This window comes from Rhopilema esculentum, chromosome 10 (assembly GCF_057945365.1).
Source record: "Rhopilema esculentum isolate cy_ngs chromosome 10, ASM5794536v1, whole genome shotgun sequence".
NCBI classification, from domain to species: domain Eukaryota; kingdom Metazoa; phylum Cnidaria; class Scyphozoa; order Rhizostomeae; family Rhizostomatidae; genus Rhopilema; species Rhopilema esculentum.
Genome location: NC_142824.1, coordinates 14,127,271 through 14,150,943, shown reverse-complemented (window position 1 = coordinate 14,150,943; position 23,673 = coordinate 14,127,271). Strand labels below are relative to the sequence as shown.

Below are 23,673 nucleotides of genomic sequence, written 5' to 3'. Positions count from 1 at the left end.
TTTTGACCCTGAATCAGAGAGACATCCTGTTTAATAAACATTGAAGATTTTCATTTCTCGCTGATTTTGTTTAATGTATATTTTCGTAACGGCCCAAAATTCCATTGGGGGTTTCCCTTAACAGCTGGATGTTTTTGAGAAGAATGTAAATAATCCAAGCAAGATTTGCGGGATCTGATTTGGTAGACAAAGCGTCTGATTGGATGAAAACGAAATTCCGCCTTGCACCTGAACACTGCTTGATAATCGCAGCGTCTCAATGCCTAGAACAACCTTCGTGTGATGTGTAGCAACAAATATAGGCAGAAATTTCTGCATGGAAAACTAAACATATTTCCTGTTCCTGCTGTTTTCTTCGGATTCACCTTGTGTATATTATTTCCTTTATAACTGTAGTAAAGTACAATTAACGTGGAAGAGAATGTCCGATAATGGTGAACAATGGTGAGGAAACAATGACGATCAAAACGATAACAGAATAGACTTTTACTCCGGAAAACTTACGCAAAGGAAATCTATACAGAGATCATTGTAAAGCTGCAGCAAATGCAATTAGCCTAAAATTGTTTCCAAACTTTTGGCAACATATTTGGATATTTGAGTCCCTTTGCCTGCTTCCAGAATGATTAATATAAACATTTCAAGAAACTCAAAAGCAAATTTTGATAAATGGTCCTAATGATCAACCATTTTCAATAGTATTCAGTTACATAAATTATGTTAGTTGAATATTTTGCAAACAGTCATCAAAGGTTTAAAGCAATTTTTTTTAAAAGTTTTCGGCAAATGAGATTAAATACTTCTTTCATGCCTTCAGAACATCAAGCTCAAGAGTAAAAATTGTAGTCTCTACTTGTTAAAAGCAATGAAATAATCAACCGCGCTATTCTTCCTCCCACATTACTTTCGATTCACACCTTGATATAATTTTTCTGCTTACCTTTGGATATTATTTGACGTTTGTACTCTGACAAGTGTTGGACGAAAACTACTTTTTTATATTTTGTTCCTGCTTCTTGTAGCTATTTTCTAATTGATATGTTTTAAAACCATGATATATGGTAGTCTGTTTTTTTACAAAAAATATTTTTATTACTTGCTTGCTAAATGACTTCTATGCTACTTGCTACAGTATACAACTATCATTTATAACAAATCAGATTGTGAGTAACAGTCATTTCAAATGGCTCCACTCATGGATATGCCAGATATTATAATTTTGGGCAAAGCAGCTACAGACAGTACAAAACAACAAAGTCAAAAAAACAGTCTTTTGATTAATTTATGAAGCAATGTTTTTCAATTATACAGTAGTTGATGCTGTCTCTTGCTTCATGCAATTAATCTCGATCGAATGCAAATCAAAGTGTCATTAATTAACAGTAAAATTGAAAATTACGATGTGTAAAAAACTTTTTAATGCTGCAACCCTAAAACATCAATGTATCTTTTACAATTGTCATAATGGTTAAGGAATCATCCTATGGTAAACGAGCCTTATTGATTTCATAGTTGCTTTTGAGTTTCCGTGCTGTTTTAGCTACGTTTTTAGAAAACTCGCTCCTTTTATTACCTAGCTGACTTCATAGTACTGGGAACCAGCAGTTGCTACAAAATCACAAGGGAATGCTTCCTTGCTCTCCTTGTTGATTTCGCAGATCAATTTCGAGTTTGTTTCTGTCCTCTTGATATTTAGAGAGGCACATCTACATCCACTTCTTGCTTCGAAGCAGTTTTTGCAAACGTTGAAGCATTCCTCGGTAGAAGTCACTTGAACAACTTTTGATAGATGCTTTGCTAACGCCATATTTGTGAATTTGATGTTTGTGATGAAAGCAGAAGGAGCTTCTTCGTCGACTTGATTCGCTAGAATATGAAAAGTGAAAATATCAGGAGAGCATGCTGACAAAGAGTATCAAAAACATCGAGACTTGTACCTGTAAGATTAATTGTGCAAAAGTAAGCAAAATAATTACTTTGTAAAGCTCCAGCAATTAAGCTAGCACGCTGCTTTCTTTTTCATTTGAATGACTTTATGAAACTCAGATTATTTGGACTTTAATTCAATCAGGTTAACTACTTTTGTGTTTCTTTAGTTCGCATTTTCATTACAATAAACGTTTGGTGCCGATTTTCTCCCTAATTCTTATATAGAGCCATTCTATTAGAACAATCAAGTTATAGAAAGTAACTTACTTTCATATGTTGAAAGTTTTAAAGACTTGCTGAATGTCCGAATTCCTTTGACTGTTTTACCAGCAATCTTGAATTTATAAAGCTCATTTTTTTGTAAACCATTAACAGTGGCACTCAAAGCATTGCTTATTGTCTCATTCCATCTTGTATCTTTGTTAACTATCTTAAAATGTATGACATAGCTTCTTATGATTCCATTTCTATGCTCAAATGGTATGACTTGCTAACTTAACATTGCAGATCTTTTATTGCCAACGATTTGAATGGAAGCAGGAGCACCTGTTGGATCTTAAAAAACTTAGAATTATGAAGTTTCATTAAAAATTCATTATAGATTCCAGATCAACTTCAACTACAAACATTTTTTAATAGGTATTCTGTAACTGGCTTGCTTGTTTTCAAAAATATTGTAGTCGTAGTAATAAAAAGTAAAAAGGAGCAACAAAAGTATACATTAAATAAGTTAAAATTGAAGTAGCTTTTTGTTAAGTCAAGTTTTGCTCCTAAAGCAGATCATGTAAAAGATGGTTTGAATATAAAGGTCGATAGAAAGGGAGTCACACATTTCGATGAAAGAGCTAAGGATTAAAGGGTAAAAAAACCAAAAAGACAAATTCTTGATGAACAAAACAAAATATGAACAATTTTTTGCCGTTACCAAATTTCAAAATGGTATTGAGAAAAGTGCTAAAAGCTTTTCATCCGTACTTCAGAGAATCAAACGTGAAAAAATGGATCCAAAAAGTATAGATCCACAAAAGATCCACAAATTTGCGAGTTTTGATACGCTTTATGTTAGAATGGCATAGTGATGGCTTATAAAATTTTCAAAGCGCATCTCCGTTTATTTTACAAAAAGTGTTATGCAACATTTTTAACTCTAGTCCTTTCTTTGAATGATAACTTCATGGATGCATGATAACTAAAGCCAAAAAAACATCCTCTTCTGTAGAGAAAGCCTCTCTTTAAGATTGATATTGTTCCTTTGTTGATAGAAAGAAGACCATTGTGGCAGCGACAATAGCAGTCAATATGGACACAAGATGAAACAAAAGAATTAAAATTCTCTATATTTACTTACTATCTTCATCGGTTCTAACCATTCTAGAATCGCTTATAGTTCCCTCTCCAACTGAAGTCTGCAGATACCTTGACTTCAAAAAATGTCCACAAATCTAGGCCAGACTTTGTGAATGACTTTCCAATTACCTCATGACTATTCCACGGGTTGTTTCCTATCACCTTTTTGAAGTATACTTTATATCCGGTTATGATCCCGTTCTGATGATCTAATGGTACATTGTCCCAGCTCACTTGAATACTAGAAGAGCTTGTGTTTCTTGCTGTTACGTTGGCTGGGGCAGCGGATGGTACTGCAATGTAAACAGATAGGATACAGCAAATGGCTTTGCTATGAAAAGAGACAGCAGTTACTCTCCTACGTAGAAAAATATCCATACGTACTTTAAATGTGCAGAAAGATAATTATTTGTCGCTTGTAAACAGATGCGATAGGGATGCACATTCGAATGGAGCTTTAAAGTTTCTTCCAATTTTGGACCAGTTCTTTGCATAGTCTTATGTCACATATTAAGTAGAATTTTCCCTACATATTGATGTTTTCAATGACATCGGGTTTTGTGAGAAACGTTTTAATATTTTTCAAACAAATAAAAAGGGTGCTTGGACACATCCAGAAAAAAGTGATTTGAACCTAGGCCAATTCCGTCACTGGTCTCTCACAGGAAATTCAAATGAGAAAAATCTGAAGAATTTAAAATGCTAATCGAAAGTAAGAGTCGCTATGATTCAGGCAAAATCTCTGCAAAAATTGCCTTTTTCTGAATGCAAAGTCACCCATTTTCAAAAGGTCTTTAATCACACTCATATAAAGGAATCGTGTTTACCATGTCAATTTCACATTGCAGTTATAACGATTCACATTTGTGTTCCTTCTCTACTTAGAAAACACCAGTATTCAATAGTTTTGTTACGTTTCGCATGTTAAATTGCATAGAAATGCCTCATCATATTTGCTTCGTTTTCAAAGCGGGGTTTTTTTCACGCATAGTGTTGTGCACACTCTCTGGATCTAACCATTTCTGTGCATGAAAATTTCATTAATGCATTATAATTAAGACCATTAAAATCCTCGTCTTCCATTGAGACAGCATGTTTTTCAGATTAACATTGTTCCTTTGTTGATAGAAAAGAAGATTATAGTAGCAGTGACTATCGCAGTCTTAATGGATACAAGTTGAAAAGGAGAACTGAAATTATCTATATTTACTCACTATCTTCGTCGGTTCTTGCCCTTGTAACATTGCTTATGGTTCCCTCTCCAACTGAAGTCTTCGTAGATACTTTGACATCATAAAATGTCCACAAATCAAGACCAGACTTTGTGAATGACTTTCCAGTTACCTCATAACTAGTCCACGGGTTGTTTCCTATCGCCTTTTTGATGTATACTTTATATCCGGTTATGATCCCGTTCTGATGATCGGATGGTACATCGTCCCACGTAACCTCAATGCTAGAAGAGCTTGTATTTCTTGCTGTTATGCTTGCTGGTGGGGTGGAAGGTACTGCAATGTAAAAAGATTGGATACAGCAAATGGCTTGGCAATTAAAAAAGGCCACAGTTCATTTCCTACCTTGAAATGTAACGAAAGATACTTTAAGGAGCTTTAAGGTTTTTTTCTAATTTTGGACCAGTTATTTGCTTATGCTTTTGTCACATATTGAAATAGAATTCACCCCCACACATTATCGTTTTCAATGACATGTGGTTTGGTAAATAGTTTTTTAACAACTTGCAAAACCAAAAATGGAGGGAGCATAGACGTATCCACAGAAAAAAAGTTATATGAAGTTAGGCCTTTTCATCAATTGTCTTTCACAAGAAATTCGAGTTAAAAATATCTTAAGAATTAAAATTGCTAATCAAAACTAACGGTCGCTATGATTCAGGAAAAATCTTTGCAAAAATTGTCTTTTTCTGAATACAAGGTCCCCCATTTTCAAAGGGTCTTTTACTTTTGATCTCGATCCTCTTGAGGACACATATTTACCTTTCCATTTTAACATTGCAGTTATTGCGATTCATACTTATGTTCCATTTCTACGTGAAAAACATCATTATTTGCGAGTTTTGTCTCTTTTTGATTAGTTAAAGTGGTAAAGTAATAGCTCATTAAATTTGCTTCGTTTTCAAAACGCCTCTCGTTCAAGTTCTTACATAGAATTGTGCAGAACTTCTCACTCGAGTTATTGCTGTAAATCATGAATTCGTTGATGTATGTCTTTTAGATTGATAATGTTGAAAATGTTGATTTTCTATTCTTTTTGAAAAGAAAGGAAGATGATAGTGGCAGCGTCTAGAGCAGTCGTTATGGATACAGGATGAAACGAAAGAACTAAAGTTTTCAATATTTACTCACTATCTTCGTCGGTTCTAACCCTTCTAGAATCGCTTATGGTGCCCTCTCCAACTAAAGTCCAGCTGTTAACAACCAAAAACACCCAGAATTGTGCACTTAAATGATTAAAGCATGAAACTTTCCAGAATAGCTAATGAGTTACTCAGTAATCATATCTGATATAGTGCCAGTCGGTATTGTGCTCGAGATCCGAGAACTGCGCATGTCTGTATGGAAACGAGGCTTAGAATAAAGTACTCCCTAATCACTAAAGACAAAGCGTCTGATTGGATGAAAACGAAATTCCGCCTTGCACCTGAACACTGCTTGATAATCGCAGCGTCTCAATGCCTAGAACAACCTTCGTGTGATGTGTAGCAACAAATATAGGCAGAAATTTCTGCATGGAAAACTAAACATATTTCCTGTTCCTGCTGTTTTCTTCGGATTCACCTTGTGTATATTATTTCCTTTATAACTGTAGTAAAGTACAATTAACGTGGAAGAGAATGTCCGATAATGGTGAACAATGGTGAGGAAACAATGACGATCAAAACGATAACAGAATAGACTTTTACTCCGGAAAACTTACGCAAAGGAAATCTATACAGAGATCATTGTAAAGCTGCAGCAAATGCAATTAGCCTAAAATTGTTTCCAAACTTTTGGCAACATATTTGGATATTTGAGTCCCTTTGCCTGCTTCCAGAATGATTAATATAAACATTTCAAGAAACTCAAAAGCAAATTTTGATAAATGGTCCTAATGATCAACCATTTTCAATAGTATTCAGTTACATAAATTATGTTAGTTGAATATTTTGCAAACAGTCATCAAAGGTTTAAAGCAATTTTTTTTAAAAGTTTTCGGCAAATGAGATTAAATACTTCTTTCATGCCTTCAGAACATCAAGCTCAAGAGTAAAAATTGTAGTCTCTACTTGTTAAAAGCAATGAAATAATCAACCGCGCTATTCTTCCTCCCACATTACTTTCGATTCACACCTTGATATAATTTTTCTGCTTACCTTTGGATATTATTTGACGTTTGTACTCTGACAAGTGTTGGACGAAAACTACTTTTTTATATTTTGTTCCTGCTTCTTGTAGCTATTTTCTAATTGATATGTTTTAAAACCATGATATATGGTAGTCTGTTTTTTTACAAAAAATATTTTTATTACTTGCTTGCTAAATGACTTCTATGCTACTTGCTACAGTATACAACTATCATTTATAACAAATCAGATTGTGAGTAACAGTCATTTCAAATGGCTCCACTCATGGATATGCCAGATATTATAATTTTGGGCAAAGCAGCTACAGACAGTACAAAACAACAAAGTCAAAAAAACAGTCTTTTGATTAATTTATGAAGCAATGTTTTTCAATTATACAGTAGTTGATGCTGTCTCTTGCTTCATGCAATTAATCTCGATCGAATGCAAATCAAAGTGTCATTAATTAACAGTAAAATTGAAAATTACGATGTGTAAAAAACTTTTTAATGCTGCAACCCTAAAACATCAATGTATCTTTTACAATTGTCATAATGGTTAAGGAATCATCCTATGGTAAACGAGCCTTATTGATTTCATAGTTGCTTTTGAGTTTCCGTGCTGTTTTAGCTACGTTTTTAGAAAACTCGCTCCTTTTATTACCTAGCTGACTTCATAGTACTGGGAACCAGCAGTTGCTACAAAATCACAAGGGAATGCTTCCTTGCTCTCCTTGTTGATTTCGCAGATCAATTTCGAGTTTGTTTCTGTCCTCTTGATATTTAGAGAGGCACATCTACATCCACTTCTTGCTTCGAAGCAGTTTTTGCAAACGTTGAAGCATTCCTCGGTAGAAGTCACTTGAACAACTTTTGATAGATGCTTTGCTAACGCCATATTTGTGAATTTGATGTTTGTGATGAAAGCAGAAGGAGCTTCTTCGTCGACTTGATTCGCTAGAATATGAAAAGTGAAAATATCAGGAGAGCATGCTGACAAAGAGTATCAAAAACATCGAGACTTGTACCTGTAAGATTAATTGTGCAAAAGTAAGCAAAATAATTACTTTGTAAAGCTCCAGCAATTAAGCTAGCACGCTGCTTTCTTTTTCATTTGAATGACTTTATGAAACTCAGATTATTTGGACTTTAATTCAATCAGGTTAACTACTTTTGTGTTTCTTTAGTTCGCATTTTCATTACAATAAACGTTTGGTGCCGATTTTCTCCCTAATTCTTATATAGAGCCATTCTATTAGAACAATCAAGTTATAGAAAGTAACTTACTTTCATATGTTGAAAGTTTTAAAGACTTGCTGAATGTCCGAATTCCTTTGACTGTTTTACCAGCAATCTTGAATTTATAAAGCTCATTTTTTTGTAAACCATTAACAGTGGCACTCAAAGCATTGCTTATTGTCTCATTCCATCTTGTATCTTTGTTAACTATCTTAAAATGTATGACATAGCTTCTTATGATTCCATTTCTATGCTCAAATGGTATGACTTGCTAACTTAACATTGCAGATCTTTTATTGCCAACGATTTGAATGGAAGCAGGAGCACCTGTTGGAGCTTAAAAAACTTAGAATTATGAAGTTTCATTAAAAATTCATTATAGATTCCAGATCAACTTCAACTACAAACATTTTTTAATAGGTATTCTGTAACTGGCTTGCTTGTTTTCAAAAATATTGTAGTCGTAGTAATAAAAAGTAAAAAGGAGCAACAAAAGTATACATTAAATAAGTTAAAATTGAAGTAGCTTTTTGTTAAGTCAAGTTTTGCTCCTAAAGCAGATCATGTAAAAGATGGTTTGAATATAAAGGTCGATAGAAAGGGAGTCACACATTTCGATGAAAGAGCTAAGGATTAAAGGGTAAAAAAACCAAAAAGACAAATTCTTGATGAACAAAACAAAATATGAACAATTTTTTGCCGTTACCAAATTTCAAAATGGTATTGAGAAAAGTGCTAAAAGCTTTTCATCCGTACTTCAGAGAATCAAACGTGAAAAAATGGATCCAAAAAGTATAGATCCACAAAAGATCCACAAATTTGCGAGTTTTGATACGCTTTATGTTAGAATGGCATAGTGATGGCTTATAAAATTTTCAAAGCGCATCTCCGTTTATTTTACAAAAAGTGTTATGCAACATTTTTAACTCTAGTCCTTTCTTTGAATGATAACTTCATGGATGCATGATAACTAAAGCCAAAAAAACATCCTCTTCTGTAGAGAAAGCCTCTCTTTAAGATTGATATTGTTCCTTTGTTGATAGAAAGAAGACCATTGTGGCAGCGACAATAGCAGTCAATATGGACACAAGATGAAACAAAAGAATTAAAATTCTCTATATTTACTTACTATCTTCATCGGTTCTAACCCTTCTAGAATCGCTTATAGTTCCCTCTCCAACTGAAGTCTGCAGATACCTTGACTTCAAAAAATGTCCACAAATCTAGGCCAGACTTTGTGAATGACTTTCCAATTACCTCATGACTATTCCACGGGTTGTTTCCTATCACCTTTTTGAAGTATACTTTATATCCGGTTATGATCCCGTTCTGATGATCTAATGGTACATTGTCCCAGCTCACTTGAATACTAGAAGAGCTTGTGTTTCTTGCTGTTACGTTGGCTGGGGCAGCGGATGGTACTGCAATGTAAACAGATAGGATACAGCAAATGGCTTTGCTATGAAAAGAGACAGCAGTTACTCTCCTACGTAGAAAAATATCCATACGTACTTTAAATGTGCAGAAAGATAATTATTTGTCGCTTGTAAACAGATGCGATAGGGATGCACATTCGAATGGAGCTTTAAAGTTTCTTCCAATTTTGGACCAGTTCTTTGCATAGTCTTATGTCACATATTAAGTAGAATTTTCCCTACATATTGATGTTTTCAATGACATCGGGTTTTGTGAGAAACGTTTTAATATTTTTCAAACAAATAAAAAGGGTGCTTGGACACATCCAGAAAAAAGTGATTTGAACCTAGGCCAATTCCGTCACTGGTCTCTCACAGGAAATTCAAATGAGAAAAATCTGAAGAATTTAAAATGCTAATCGAAAGTAAGAGTCGCTATGATTCAGGCAAAATCTCTGCAAAAATTGCCTTTTTCTGAATGCAAAGTCACCCATTTTCAAAAGGTCTTTAATCACACTCATATAAAGGAATCGTGTTTACCATATCAATTTCACATTGCAGTTATAACGATTCACATTTGTGTTCCTTCTCTACTTAGAAAACACCAGTATTCAATAGTTTTGTTACGTTTCGCATGTTAAATTGCATAGAAATGCCTCATCATATTTGCTTCGTTTTCAAAGCGGGGTTTTTTTCACGCATAGTGTTGTGCACACTCTCTGGATCTAACCATTTCTGTGCATGAAAATTTCATTAATGCATTATAATTAAGACCATTAAAATCCTCGTCTTCCATTGAGACAGCATGTTTTTCAGATTAACATTGTTCCTTTGTTGATAGAAAAGAAGATTATAGTAGCAGTGACTATCGCAGTCTTAATGGATACAAGTTGAAAAGGAGAACTGAAATTATCTATATTTACTCACTATCTTCGTCGGTTCTTGCCCTTGTAACATTGCTTATGGTTCCCTCTCCAACTGAAGTCTTCGTAGATACTTTGACATCATAAAATGTCCACAAATCAAGACCAGACTTTGTGAATGACTTTCCAGTTACCTCATAACTAGTCCACGGGTTGTTTCCTATCGCCTTTTTGATGTATACTTTATATCCGGTTATGATCCCGTTCTGATGATCGGATGGTACATCGTCCCACGTAACCTCAATGCTAGAAGAGCTTGTATTTCTTGCTGTTATGCTTGCTGGTGGGGTGGAAGGTACTGCAATGTAAAAAGATTGGATACAGCAAATGGCTTGGCAATTAAAAAAGGCCACAGTTCATTTCCTACCTTGAAATGTAACGAAAGATACTTTAAGGAGCTTTAAGGTTTTTTTCTAATTTTGGACCAGTTATTTGCTTATGCTTTTGTCACATATTGAAATAGAATTCACCCCCACACATTATCGTTTTCAATGACATGTGGTTTGGTAAATAGTTTTTTAACAACTTGCAAAACCAAAAATGGAGGGAGCATAGACGTATCCACAGAAAAAAAGTTATATGAAGTTAGGCCTTTTCATCAATTGTCTTTCACAAGAAATTCGAGTTAAAAATATCTTAAGAATTAAAATTGCTAATCAAAACTAACGGTCGCTATGATTCAGGAAAAATCTTTGCAAAAATTGTCTTTTTCTGAATACAAGGTCCCCCATTTTCAAAGGGTCTTTTACTTTTGATCTCGATCCTCTTGAGGACACATATTTACCTTTCCATTTTAACATTGCAGTTATTGCGATTCATACTTATGTTCCATTTCTACGTGAAAAACATCATTATTTGCGAGTTTTGTCTCTTTTTGATTAGTTAAAGTGGTAAAGTAATAGCTCATTAAATTTGCTTCGTTTTCAAAACGCCTCTCGTTCAAGTTCTTACATAGAATTGTGCAGAACTTCTCACTCGAGTTATTGCTGTAAATCATGAATTCGTTGATGTATGTCTTTTAGATTGATAATGTTGAAAATGTTGATTTTCTATTCTTTTTGAAAAGAAAGGAAGATGATAGTGGCAGCGTCTAGAGCAGTCGTTATGGATACAGGATGAAACGAAAGAACTAAAGTTTTCAATATTTACTCACTATCTTCGTCGGTTCTAACCCTTCTAGAATCGCTTATGGTGCCCTCTCCAACTAAAGTCCAGCTGTTAACAACCAAAAACACCCAGAATTGTGCACTTAAATGATTAAAGCATGAAACTTTCCAGAATAGCTAATGAGTTACTCAGTAATCATATCTGATATAGTGCCAGTCGGTATTGTGCTCGAGATCCGAGAACTGCGCATGTCTGTATGGAAACGAGGCTTAGAATAAAGTACTCCCTAATCACTTTATATTTTGATATTTTTGTTTGAAAAACTTTCTGCGATATGTGCAATATGCAAGGAAGCAATCTAATACATATCCGAGAACTGCGCGTGTCAGCACGAAAACGAGGCTGACATGTCAAATTTGGCGTGAACAAGAAAATGATGTCAGCATGCTTCTCTTGTAAATCAAAATTTATTCTTGGGAACGATTCAGCAAATAAAAGGTTATTTTTTCGAGCAAGCTAAGATGCCCTATTTATTGATGTAGTGGTCACGACATGACACATTTGCACGCAGCTGCTTCAGGTAAGAAGTACTTTTGAGCTTTTTCGAAAATCTTGGCAAAGCAGTTGATCATTACAGTGAAAAATATGACAAATTTTTATTACTTGGGGATTTTAATACAGTAGAGACAGGTCAACAGATTCGTACTTTTATGAATAGTTATGACCTCAGAAATCTGGTGAAGGAGCCAACCTGTTTCAAGGCTGACAATCCACGGTGTATTGACCTAATCTTAACCAACAGATATAGGAGCTTCCAACATACCACCACTACCGAGACAGGTCTCTCTGACTTTCACAAAATGATAGTCACAGTTTTGAAAACGACGTACCAAAAGGCTGGACCTACTGTTATTAACTATAGAGAATATAAGAAATTTTCGGAGCAGACTTTCAAACGAGAACTTAAGGAAGAGTTGGCTAGCATTAAAACAACTGATTTAGACTACAGTTCTTTTCAAAATTGCTTTGAGAAGGTACTTGATAAGCATGCACCGATGAAGAAAAAATACGCAAGGGCCAATGATGGTCCCTTCATGAATCGAGTTCTTCGTAAAGCTACTATGCTGCGCTCTAGGTTGAAAAATAGATATAATAAAAGCCGCACAGCTGAACATTGGGAAGCGTTTCGTCGACAGCGTAATTTGTGTGTCAAATTATTTAGAACGGAAAAAAGAAATTTCTATAAAAATTTGAATACTTCTGATATTACAGACAACAAGAAATTTTGGAAAACTGTAAAACCTGTCCTTTCCGATAAAAGTCGATCGAACTCAAATATTACCCTTATCGATAATAATAGGATGATTTCCAATGATAAGGAAGTTGCAGAAGCCATGAACGATTATTTTATATCGATAACTGACTCATTAGGTCTGACAGGGAACAGGGAGGTTACCATAAGTACAGATGGTTTATCAGATCCTATAGAAAAGGCTATAATGAAATATTCAAAACACCCTAGCATTAGGAAAATTCGCAGTTTTGCTCGAATTAAAGGCTACTTTAAATTCCAAGAGGTTACTGTGGAACAGATACACTCTGAAATTGAGGGGCTTAATCCTAAAAAGGCAACAACCTTTGGAAATATACCCGCGAGAGTGCTGAAAAATAGCTCTGACATTTGTTCCGAATCGTTGCAGCTTATTTTCAATAACTGCATTCAAAATGGTGTCTTTCCCGACCTATTAAAACTAGCAGATGTCACTTCCCTCCACAAATCGGAGGAGAAAACCAATAAGAAAAATTACAGACCGGTTAGTGTACTACCAACTGTTTCAAAGGTTTTTGAGAGACTTATGGATAAACAGATTATTGATTATATGCAATCGTATTTATCGTCACTTTTATGTGGTTTTCGTAAAGGGTACAATGTGCAGCACGCATTAGCTCAAATGCTTGAAAAATGGAAAGCAAGCTTAGACAGGGGAGAAAATGTTGGCGCAATCCTTATGGATCTCTCGAAAGCCTTTGATTGTATTAAACATGACCTCCTTATAGCAAAACTAGATGCTTACGGATTCAGCCATGAAGCACTGTGTCTTGTTAACAGCTACTTGGAAAATAGGCATCAGAGAGTTAAGATTAATGGATCATTCAGTACCTACAAATAATTGCTCCTTGGTGTTCCGCAAGGATCAGTTCTTGGTCCCCTCTTCTTTAACATCTACATAAATGACTTACTTCTCTCCTTAATGGATACGGATATCTGCAATTACGCGGATGATACAACTCTATATGCGTGCGATAAAAATCTCAATAATGTAATTGCAAGGCTAGAGAATGACTCAAGTATAACTATCCAATGGTTCGCTGATAACTTTATGAAGTTGAATACAAACAAATGTCATTTACTTATTCTTGGCAAAAGTTCTAATCAACAGGTTAAAGTTAATGTAGGAGATTCTATCATAGAAAACTCGGAAGAGGAAAAGCTACTAGGTGTTGTGATAGACAAAAAACTCAGTTTTGAGACACATATCAGTAAGTTATGTAAGAAGGCTGGTAGCAAACTCACCGCCCTCGCTCGCATATCTGGATACATGGACGCTAATAAACTTAAAATCTTAATGAGAGCATTTGTAATTAGCCAATTCGAATATTGTCCACTAGTCTGGATGTTCCACAGTAGGCACTTGAATAGTAAGATTAATAGAATACACGAAAGAGCTCTGAGAATTGCATACAAAGACTATGATTCTAGCTTCAACACTCTGCTAGAAAATGATGGCTCGGTAAATATTCATGTAAAACACCTGCGAAATCTTATGATTGAAATGTTTAAAACAAAGGGAAATATCAACCCTCCTTTTATGAGGGAGATTTTCTGCGAGCGTCATGCTGTTTATAATTTGAGAAATAATAATGAATTTATGGCACCAAGAGTAAGAACAACCATTTATGGAACCGAAACTATCAAATATAGAGGGCAGCGTCTTTGGCTCTCTTTACCTCAGCACATAAGGAATGCTCAATCTATTAATGAGTTTAAGAAAGAAATTAAAAGCTGGAATGGCACAGACTGTACATGCAAACTATGTAGGACGTTCGTGCCACAGCTTGGTTTTTTGTAATTCTATCTTTTAAATAGCTCAGGTTTTTATAGTTTTTTAATGGATCATTTTGTATTTAAAATTTTATGTATTTAATCTCGTATGTATTTAGTTGATGTAGTAGTTTTAACAGTTGGCTTGGATTAGCTCATTTCTTTGTAAATAGCTATGTAGCGCCAACTTTAAATAAATTGATTATTATTATTATTATTATTATTATTATTATAGCTCTTTATTGCAATAGGCCTATGTCTAGAAAACATCGTCGTCCTAAAATACACCGTTAAATACAGTAACGATCAATATCATTCTTCCAAAAAAGGATTTTCGATCAAATATGGACTGGAAACGCTGCATTGTTTGCCAGAAATCAACTTCTGAGGACTTGCAATGCCCTGCAAATTCGAAAAGAAAAGATTCAGGAGTTGGTTATGTCAGATTTGCTCGAGAAGTAAAAGAATTCAAAAATCTTGGTGTTGACGTGATTTGTTTCAAAACGTTCGCAGAAAGCATTGAATTTCAAGAGAATATAATTGATAACAAGGCATCTTGGCACAAGTCATGTAGAGATCGTTTCAACAACACAAAACTAGAACGCTTGAAAAAAAGAAAGGTCTTTGAAATTGAAGATGTGGAAATGCAAAACGATGATTGTTCTCAAGAAGTTCTGCTCTGTTCTAGTCCTGTCAAAGCAAGACGATCTAGTCAGGCAGCTTTTAATCCACATCATCGTTGCTTTTTCTGTAAGAACCAAGATGAGCCTCAGAACTTACACTCTGCCTCTACTATTGAGATCGATAAGAATGTAAGGGAGAGTGCCATCCTATTGAATGACAGAAAAATCATTGCTAAGCTCGCGGCCGGGGATTTAATTGCCATCGAGGCAAAGTACCATGCCAAATGTTTGGTTGCCTTCTACAACCGGGCTAGACCGTTAAAGCAGAAATCTACGAAATCTGTCGGCGACGACAAAGACTCAATTGATGTAAAAGATCTTGCCTTTGCTGAGCTGCTTTCGTATATTGAAAATAGGCTTGAGAATGAAAAGCCAGCCATACTTACATTATCAGACCTAGTTAGTTTCTATACGTTCAAGCTTAAAGAACTTGGAGCAGATTTTGGAACGGTTCATGCTACAAGATTGAAGGAGAGGGTACTTTCAGCGTGCCCAGATCTTAGTGCACACGCAGAGGGAAGAGACGTTCGGTTGGTCTTACGAAGTGAAATCGGAGGAATTCTGAGCGACGTAAAGCAAAAGGATACTGATGCGTGGTGCCTTGCTAAAGCGGCTAATCTTGTGAGAAAAGACATCTCAAAAGTGAAAAACTCGTTCAATGGTTCATTTAGCCCTGAATGCCAGAAAAGCTCTTTACCACCATCTCTGCTCACTTTTCTAGGAATGATACTGAAAGGGTCTTTGACTAAAACCAACCCCTCAGATAGCCAAGCATGTTTGTCAATCGCTCAGCTTATTGTTTTCAACAGTATTTCAAGGTCTCGTGATCGGCCTGAGTCTTCAGGGAGCATGCGCCATCGCCATATTAGAGAGAAAGAGTGTCCACTACCAATCTATACTGCCTTAAAGATTCATGGAACAACACGAGACCGTTCTCTTGTTGATGCTTTTTATAAGCTAGGACTGTGTATTTCGTACGATCGATTCTTAACATTGTCTACTGAAATTGCAAATTCAGTAATAGAAAGATATGAAAGAGAAGATGTTGTCTGCCCTGCCAAGCTTAGAAGTGATGTTTTTTGCACTGCAGCAGTAGATAACATCGACCACAACACCAGTTCAATCACACCAAAAGGCTCATTTCACGGGACAGCAATTTCTATCGTTCAGCACCCTTCTACAGATAATGGCGGAACACCAAGAAGTCCGGACGTATTCGAGTTTGTTAAGCCTTCAAACTCAAAGACGATATCGCAACTGCCACCAAGTTATAGCGAGGTTTTACCTGTGTCACTTCCAGCTGCTGAGCTATATGCACCAGTTGTACAAGAAAAACTATTTGAATCTGACGACTGCCTTAATTGTAACTCCGAATATCATGAAGAAGGCTGGCTGAGAAATGCTCTGGCTCTGTTTGAAAAAGGAAAAATCGGCGATGAAGATTTTGTTTCTTGGGCAGCCTACCGTGCTTTTCGATCTGTTCCCTCAAACCACTCTCCAGCGATCATTTCTCTGCTACCGATGTTTACAGAGAATGCCCATTCACTTGCAATGATTGCACACAGCATGAAGGTCATTAAATCTTCCTTACAACAATTGAACCCTTCTCAGACACCTGTCCTCGTACTGGACCAGCCATTATTTGCTCTAGCTAAACAAATACAGTGGTCATTGGACGAGTTTAGTGAGGACCGATATGTAGTCATGTTTGGCGGGCTTCACATTGAGATGGCTTTCTTAAAAGTGCTTGGAAAGTGGCTGGATGGGAGCGGGTGGGCAGAGATCATGTGTATGGCCGGAGTGGCTACTCAGGGGGTAGCTGACTCATTCTTATCTGCTTGTCATGTAACCCGCACACGCCGTGCGCACCAGGTCACAGCTGCAAGCCTATATATTCTCATAAGGAAAGCTTATAATGAATATTCTTCGCGACAGAATAGAGATGAAAACAACCTTCTTTCCTTTGATGCCTGGAGAAGCGAAATGCTGTTAAAGTCACCACAGTTTCTTTACTGGAATGAAGTCCTTAAGTTGGAACTAACCTACCTTCGATTGGTGCGTTCTTTCGGGGAGGCCAGCTTCCCTCTGTATATTCAAGCGATACGAGAAATACTCCCATGGATGTTTGCTTTGGATCACCCAAACTACTCTAGGTGGCTTTCGGTTCATTATAGAGACATGCAAGCTTTGTCTTCCAGGAATCCAGATGTTTACAAATGCTTCATGCAAGGCTGTTTCGTTGTTCACAAGACAAAAAGAAGATTTTCATCCATTGCACTTGATCATGCTCACGAGCAAGAGAATGCAATCGTCAAAGGACAAGGGGGAGCTGTTGGTCTGACTGAGGATCCAGGAGCACTGAGGAGATGGATGGTGGCGGGCCCTGAATTGTCAAGAATAATCAAAGAATTTGAGGCTGATACTTTCTCTGAAGAAGATCAAAAGCACCATGAGCAGAAGCCAGGGTTCCAGCGCTCGTTTTTCAGGGACGTTGTAAATACAGTGTCCTCATTAGAAGAGTTTGGCAATCCGTTTGAAGAGGAAGGAGAATATTTGCTGGCGATTCATACCAAAGATGTCAAGTCTAATGAAGTGATCGAGACAGTTCGCAATGCTAAACGTATTGGTGAAGAACATTTCAATCTGTTTTTGAAGGAGCGATTTGTTGAAAAAAGCAAGCCTGTTAGCCATCCCATAAAGAAGATGTGCCTATCAATCTTTAGTACGCCAGAGAAAAAGAAAGTACCCGCAGATAAAGCTAAGCTACATGTTCTTCAACAAGACTGCTCTCTGTTTTCACGTCTTTATATAGCATGCCAATTCCGCGACGGAAATCTAGAAGATTCTTCAAATATGAGAATCAGCCATGGCCCCCTTCACTTTCCCAATTTGGCCAGCTCAGAGAAGGCCAAAAAGCAGACCTCATTAACTGCTTAACAAGCCTATCAGCACAAGTTCCGACTACGACCAAACCATCTGTTGATGCAGTCATTATTGATGGTGCTGTCATTGTCCAGATGCTACAGCCTAAAGCTGTGCGCACATTCGATGAATATTTCACAGCCATATTCGCCCCTTACATTCTGAGAATACTGCAAAATTCCTCACGAATTGATCTAGTATGGGATGTTTACAAAGTGGACTCGTTGAAGAAATCACTGCGAGACAAGAGAGGTTCTGGGCAACGTCGGAAAGTGATGGCCTCAACAAGAATCCCGACAGATTGGAAAGGCTTTCTTAGAGTAGATGAAAACAAAGACGAGCTGTTTAGCAATTCTTTGCAATTCTGAACAATACTTTTCTTAATAATGTTGATGATGCTGACATATGCTTTTAGTTTCTGACAATAATTTATTTCATATGTTTCAGTTCGTTTCATTGACAATTCCCGACGGTAAGGAGATCTACACCACTTACGGCGACGATGTTTTATGGCTCTCTAGTACTCAAAGAGATGTAGATTACCTTGTGCCCTGCAGCCATGAAGAGGCAGATACACGGTTAATTGTTCATGCGCGTGATGCAACTTTAAGCGGACACCGCCGGATACTCATCAAAAGTAATGACACAGATGTTGTTGTGTTAGCCGTTTCAGTTGCTGGTTGTATTCAAGCTGATGAGGTATGGGTTACTTTTGGCTCTGGCAAGAATATGTGGTATATCCCTGCACATATAGTTGCAAAATCTTTAGGCACTGATAAGGCATCAGCTTTACCAGTTTTCCATGCTTTAACAGGGTGTGATACTGTATCATTTTTTGGAGGACGTGGGAAAAAAATAGCCTGGGAAATATGGAAGATCTTTCCTCAGTTAACGCCTGTCCTGATGACCCTAAAAGCTGCGCCAACAACAGAAGCCCTCAGCAGACTCATGCCACTGCTTGAGAGATTTGTGGTTCTGTTATATGATCGTACCAGTAGCCTTAACAGAGTCGATGAGGCGCGGCAGGAGCTTTTCTCAAAAAAATCAAGGAGTATTGATGGCATCCCTCCTACGCAAGCAGCCCTCCACGAACACGTTAAAAGAGCGGTACATCAAGGAAGTTTTGTTTGGGGTCAAACGCTTCTGAAACAGCCTATAATTCCAAGTCCATCAGAATGGCGATGGCAGCGACAGGGCGTTATGTGGACACCATATTGGACAGAACTTCCTCAGGCAAAGGATACATGCTATGAACTAATCCACTGCAAATGTAAGGGGCCATGCAGGGGTCGCTGCAAATGTACAAGAGCTAATCTGGCATGTACGGGACTCTGCAATTGTGAGGGCAACTGCCAACAGTAGTTTGTCTATTATGTATGCTAGTTACCTTCAAAGTTCGTTACTTTATAGTTAGAATTGTAAACAAGATAAGCAATACCCATATAAAAAGTAGCTTGCTTACATACACATTTCGCAGAAAGATTATCAAATAAAAATATCTAAATATAAGGTGACTAGGGATACTTAAATCTTAGCCTCGTTTTCATAGAGAAATGCGTAACTATTGGATCCATAGCAAAATTGCATACTGGATATATCACAGAAAGTTTTTCCAACAAAAATATCAGTGATAAAGGCGTACTTCACTGTAAGCCTCGTTTTCGTGCTGACATGCGCAGTTCTCGGATATGTATTAGATTGCTTCCTTGCATATTGCACATATCGCAGAAAGTTTTTCAAACAATAATATCAAAATATAAAGTGATTAGGGAGTACTTTATTCTAAGCCTCGTTTCCATACAGACATGCGCAGTTCTCGGATCTCGGGCACAATACCAACTGGCACTATATCAGATATGATTACTGAGTAACTCATTAGCTATTCTGGAAAGTTTCATGCTTTAATCATTTAAGTGCACAATTGTGGTCGATAACAGCTGGACTGTTTTAGATTGATAATGTTGAAAATGTTGATTTTCTATTCTTTTTGAAAAGAAAGGAAGATGATAGTGGCAGCGTCTAAAGCAGTCGTTATGGATACAGGATGAAACGAAAGAACTAAAGTTTTCAATATTTACTCACTATCTTCGTCGGTTCTAACCCTTCTAGAATCGCTTATGGTTCCCTCTCCAACTGAAGTCTTTGCAGATACTTTGACGTCATAAAATGTCCACAAATCAAGGCCAGACTTTGTGAATGATTTTTCAGTTATATTATGACTTGTCCACGGGTTCTCACCTATTGTTTTTTTGATGTAAACTTTGTATCCGGTTATGATCCCGTTCTGGTGATCTGATGGTACATTGTCCCACGTCACTTCAATACTAGAAGAGCTTATGTTTCTTGCTTTTAAGTTGGCTGGGGCGGCGGAAGGTACTGCAATGTAAACAGATAGGATACAGCAAATGAATTTGCTATTAAAAGAGGGCACAGATAATTTCCTATCTAGAGATATAAATAAGCTAGAAACGTTAAGAGATACAGTTTCTTATTTTGAACCAGTTATTTGCTTTTGTCATATAAAGAATTAGGATTTGTTAAGACTCTAAAGGTGGACTTAAAGGGGTTGTGTCACGGTTTTGTAAAAAAAACCAAATACACGGGATATTGTGCGTTTTCAGCCTAACTTGCACATTGAGATAATGGCGGATGGTGCTCCGGTCCATCGATAAGCTCGATAATTTGTATTTTCTGAGCGTATTCATCGAACATGGAATGAACAATTGCTATATTTCAGCATATTTACCGATAATCAAAACGATAAGTGTATGTTGATTTGGTCTAAGCTAAGGAAATGACGGGAACTGAAGCTTCATTCAATCATGGCGAAGATATTCCGTTTGATAGATAGGTTACTTTTTTATTGAAAACATGCCGATCTTTGCGCTTTATTGATCTCAGAAGAAATGAAACTCCTCAAGCTTTTATTTCATTTCAAAAAGCACCTATAGTATTGTCAACTTGTTCACTCAAACAATGGATTTAACTCTCTGTTTCTCTGTCTCTTGCATTTCATAGAGCAACATAAGCTAGCTGTTGATCAATGCTTTTAAAGAATTAAACAAATATTAAGGCCAAAACTGCAAAAATGCCAGTTTTCCTGCAAAAAAATATCATTTTAAAGCTAGGCTTACCATCTTCATCTGTTTTCTGTATTGCACCTGGTGATATGATAGTGTGATCAGCGCTGCTAATTGTACCAAAGTAATGAACAAAAAACTGATAATCAGTGTATTTGCCAAGCTCTGACGCAATCACTGTTTGTGGCAGACTTCCATTTACTGTGATTGTGTGAACATTGCTTTCGTTTCCAACTTTGTAGTAGCGAACTTGATGATTGGTTATATAAGTCCAAGAATCCAAGGGAGGTAGGTATGGAGCTGAAGGCAGCGTGATTGAAATGGCAGTAGAGTTAATCATCGCAGGGACCGGAGCTGGAATACTCATGGCAGTTACATCTGAAATAAAATCACATGTCCTCAATCTGCTACTCATTTACATGTAGCCTGAATTTTGTGCCTATACTGAAAAAGGCTGAATCTTTTGGAATGACTTAGGGAAGAGGAACTCACGGTCAAAATGTCCTGTGCTTATGCCATTTTAGTTCGCAAAAACCATTTTTCAAGTAAAAAATACACAAATTTGACAACTGATTTGGATATGGTAACTGTTTAAGAGTGTCACGTTGGAGAATGTGTATCTCAGATGACGACAAGTTTGACTCTGGTGATTAAGAAAATCCAAAACACCCTCTGCCTCTCCCATAAACACCATAATATTTCTTATCAATATTGGGCAAACCTTGAAGATTAAATTTCTGAAAGTGTTGTTCAGCAAATAATTCACGCAATTACATCTATCGAAAAAACTATCATGAATATATCACTGATATTAAACAGCGAGCTCTATCTAATGGAAAACATCTTTGATCTTGCACTTCGTTTAAAGTCAGGGCTAACCAACAAAATCAATATATTAACCGTAGATATTGGAAACGTAGATGACAATTTTTTGCCTAAAAAGTAAACTTTTATTCTTAAATGCTAAGACCATTACAAATTCATCAAGCAGGGATTAAGTGCTTAATCATGTTAACTTCACTCTGGGCTTTATAATGATCAAAGTAACAATAATGAATACTGAAAGACCGAAAAGAGAGAGGTAGTAAAAGTCATGTAGATGAGTTTGGAAGGAAAAGGAAAACTTTGTATAATGTTTGTCTATGGCTTCTGTTGCTGATTCCTCACAGACTCCTAATCAAAATACGATGAACAAACCTGTCTTTAAATTGTAAAGCATATTTCCCCAAGATGATGAGTAGTTACCGCTGCCAACTCTATGCTGAACTCTTATGTAGTCGCTGCCTACTCTTTCCGCCATAAATGCTTTGATCGAATAAAAAGTGCTTGACGACAACTGGCCTGCATCCATTTCAACCGAACTCGGATTCGAATAGCTAACAATGGAAAAATATATTCTGCTGGTATCAGTATATAGATTGCAAAACTTTTCAATGCAATTAAATAATATTGAGTAGAAATTTCTTCGCTTTCGTTATGTGCGAAACGATCATTGCCCGTGCTTTAGAAATTGTCCACACAGATGCTTTAGACGTTCTATAAAAATTCTAAATCATTCCTGGTCCTTGGTCTTTAATTTTCAAATTCACATCACAGCCTCCTCAACGAAACCTCTCCATTCTAGGGGAAGGCATACCAGTGTTGTTACGTTATCGACATGTTATACTTCGTGAAAAAGTTCTGTTCATTGCTATTAAACTGAATGACTAAGATTTTGACGTGAAGCTTTGAATCTAATATCCTCACGCATGTGCACCTGAGGGCATAAGACTTTGCGAATAAAAGCCAAATGGAGGATTGTCAGCTAATCGAGCTAGAGGAGGAATAAATGATAGAATAATAAAGCAAGCCTCTGAACTTTTGAGCTTTCAAATATCTACCAAAACTTTGATGATGTGAACCATTAAAAATTCTTTCCGGCAATTTTTCACCATCAGAATGTAAATCCTAAATGCTTAATAATCTTGACCCAAATAAAGACGTAGAGTGCAAAAAATTTTCAAAAATCAAAAGATAAAACCCTTATTATATAAAGACATGTCTTTAAAGGTATGCTTCTCAAATCCCAAGATTAACAACAGAAGATAGTAAAAGGATGTCTGAAAGTTCCTCTTTAGAATATAAGCAATTGAAAAACAGGGCCTTCATCGATAATTGCACTTAGTGCTTAAAAGTATCTTTAAAATGGAGATAAAGAGGGCTAATACCATCAGTTTTAAAAATATTCTATCGTCCAAAGCGTGACCAAAAGCATAACAGATTGTGGACAACACAATGGAGCATGTCACTTTACAAAAATAAGATATTTAGAGAAAGAAAATGCTGTTTTCTTCTTCTTTTGGAAAGGAGTTTCTGTTTGAGCTTTGAACTAGCTACAATGTGCGTTAAAAGTTTTGGTATGGGTTTCACTTCCGTTGCATCAGGAAATCTCACACCAAGCCGAAAAAATCCAGTTCTATAAGTTGTATCGTAGTGATAAGCAACGATTTCATATCTGAAGCCTTTTAGTAAGTCAACTTCAGCTGAATATTTCCTGCAGTGATAGAACATATGTTTGCAAATATTTGTTTAATGCATGTTACAAAA

At 36.4% G+C, this 23,673-nt stretch overlaps 3 protein-coding genes and 1 long non-coding RNA gene across 4 annotated transcripts; 2 read left to right on the top strand and 2 right to left on the bottom strand.

Moving 5' to 3' along the window:
* Positions 1 to 6,171: 6,171 nt before the first annotated feature.
* On the bottom strand, positions 6,172 to 10,770 carry LOC148959425 (uncharacterized). Its single transcript, XR_016144109.1, has 4 exons — positions 10,197 to 10,770; positions 8,984 to 9,275; positions 7,903 to 8,190; positions 6,172 to 7,572 (listed from the first exon to the last, which is right to left on the bottom strand). It is a non-coding gene; the product is annotated as an uncharacterized LOC148959425 (long non-coding RNA).
* A 2,781-nt stretch (positions 10,771 to 13,551) lies between these two features.
* LOC148959424 (uncharacterized) lies at positions 13,552 to 14,430 on the top strand. The gene has a single exon (XM_089110909.1). It carries the CDS (start codon positions 13,552 to 13,554, stop codon positions 14,428 to 14,430), a length of 879 nt encoding a protein of 292 aa, XP_088967035.1.
* A 3,971-nt stretch (positions 14,431 to 18,401) lies between these two features.
* On the top strand, positions 18,402 to 19,943 carry LOC135684672 (uncharacterized). The gene has a single exon (XM_089110406.1). It carries the CDS (start codon positions 18,413 to 18,415, stop codon positions 19,367 to 19,369), a length of 957 nt encoding a protein of 318 aa, XP_088966532.1. The 5' UTR covers positions 18,402 to 18,412; the 3' UTR covers positions 19,370 to 19,943.
* Positions 19,944 to 19,997: 54 nt separating this feature from the next.
* Positions 19,998 to 23,472, bottom strand: LOC148959423 (neogenin-like). The gene is made up of 3 exons (XM_089110408.1): positions 22,285 to 23,472; positions 21,142 to 21,465; positions 19,998 to 20,383 (listed from the first exon to the last, which is right to left on the bottom strand). Exons 1-3 carry the CDS (start codon positions 22,436 to 22,438, stop codon positions 20,082 to 20,084), a joined length of 780 nt encoding a protein of 259 aa, XP_088966534.1. The 5' UTR covers positions 22,439 to 23,472; the 3' UTR covers positions 19,998 to 20,081.
* Between the last annotated feature and the right edge of the window lie 201 nt (positions 23,473 to 23,673).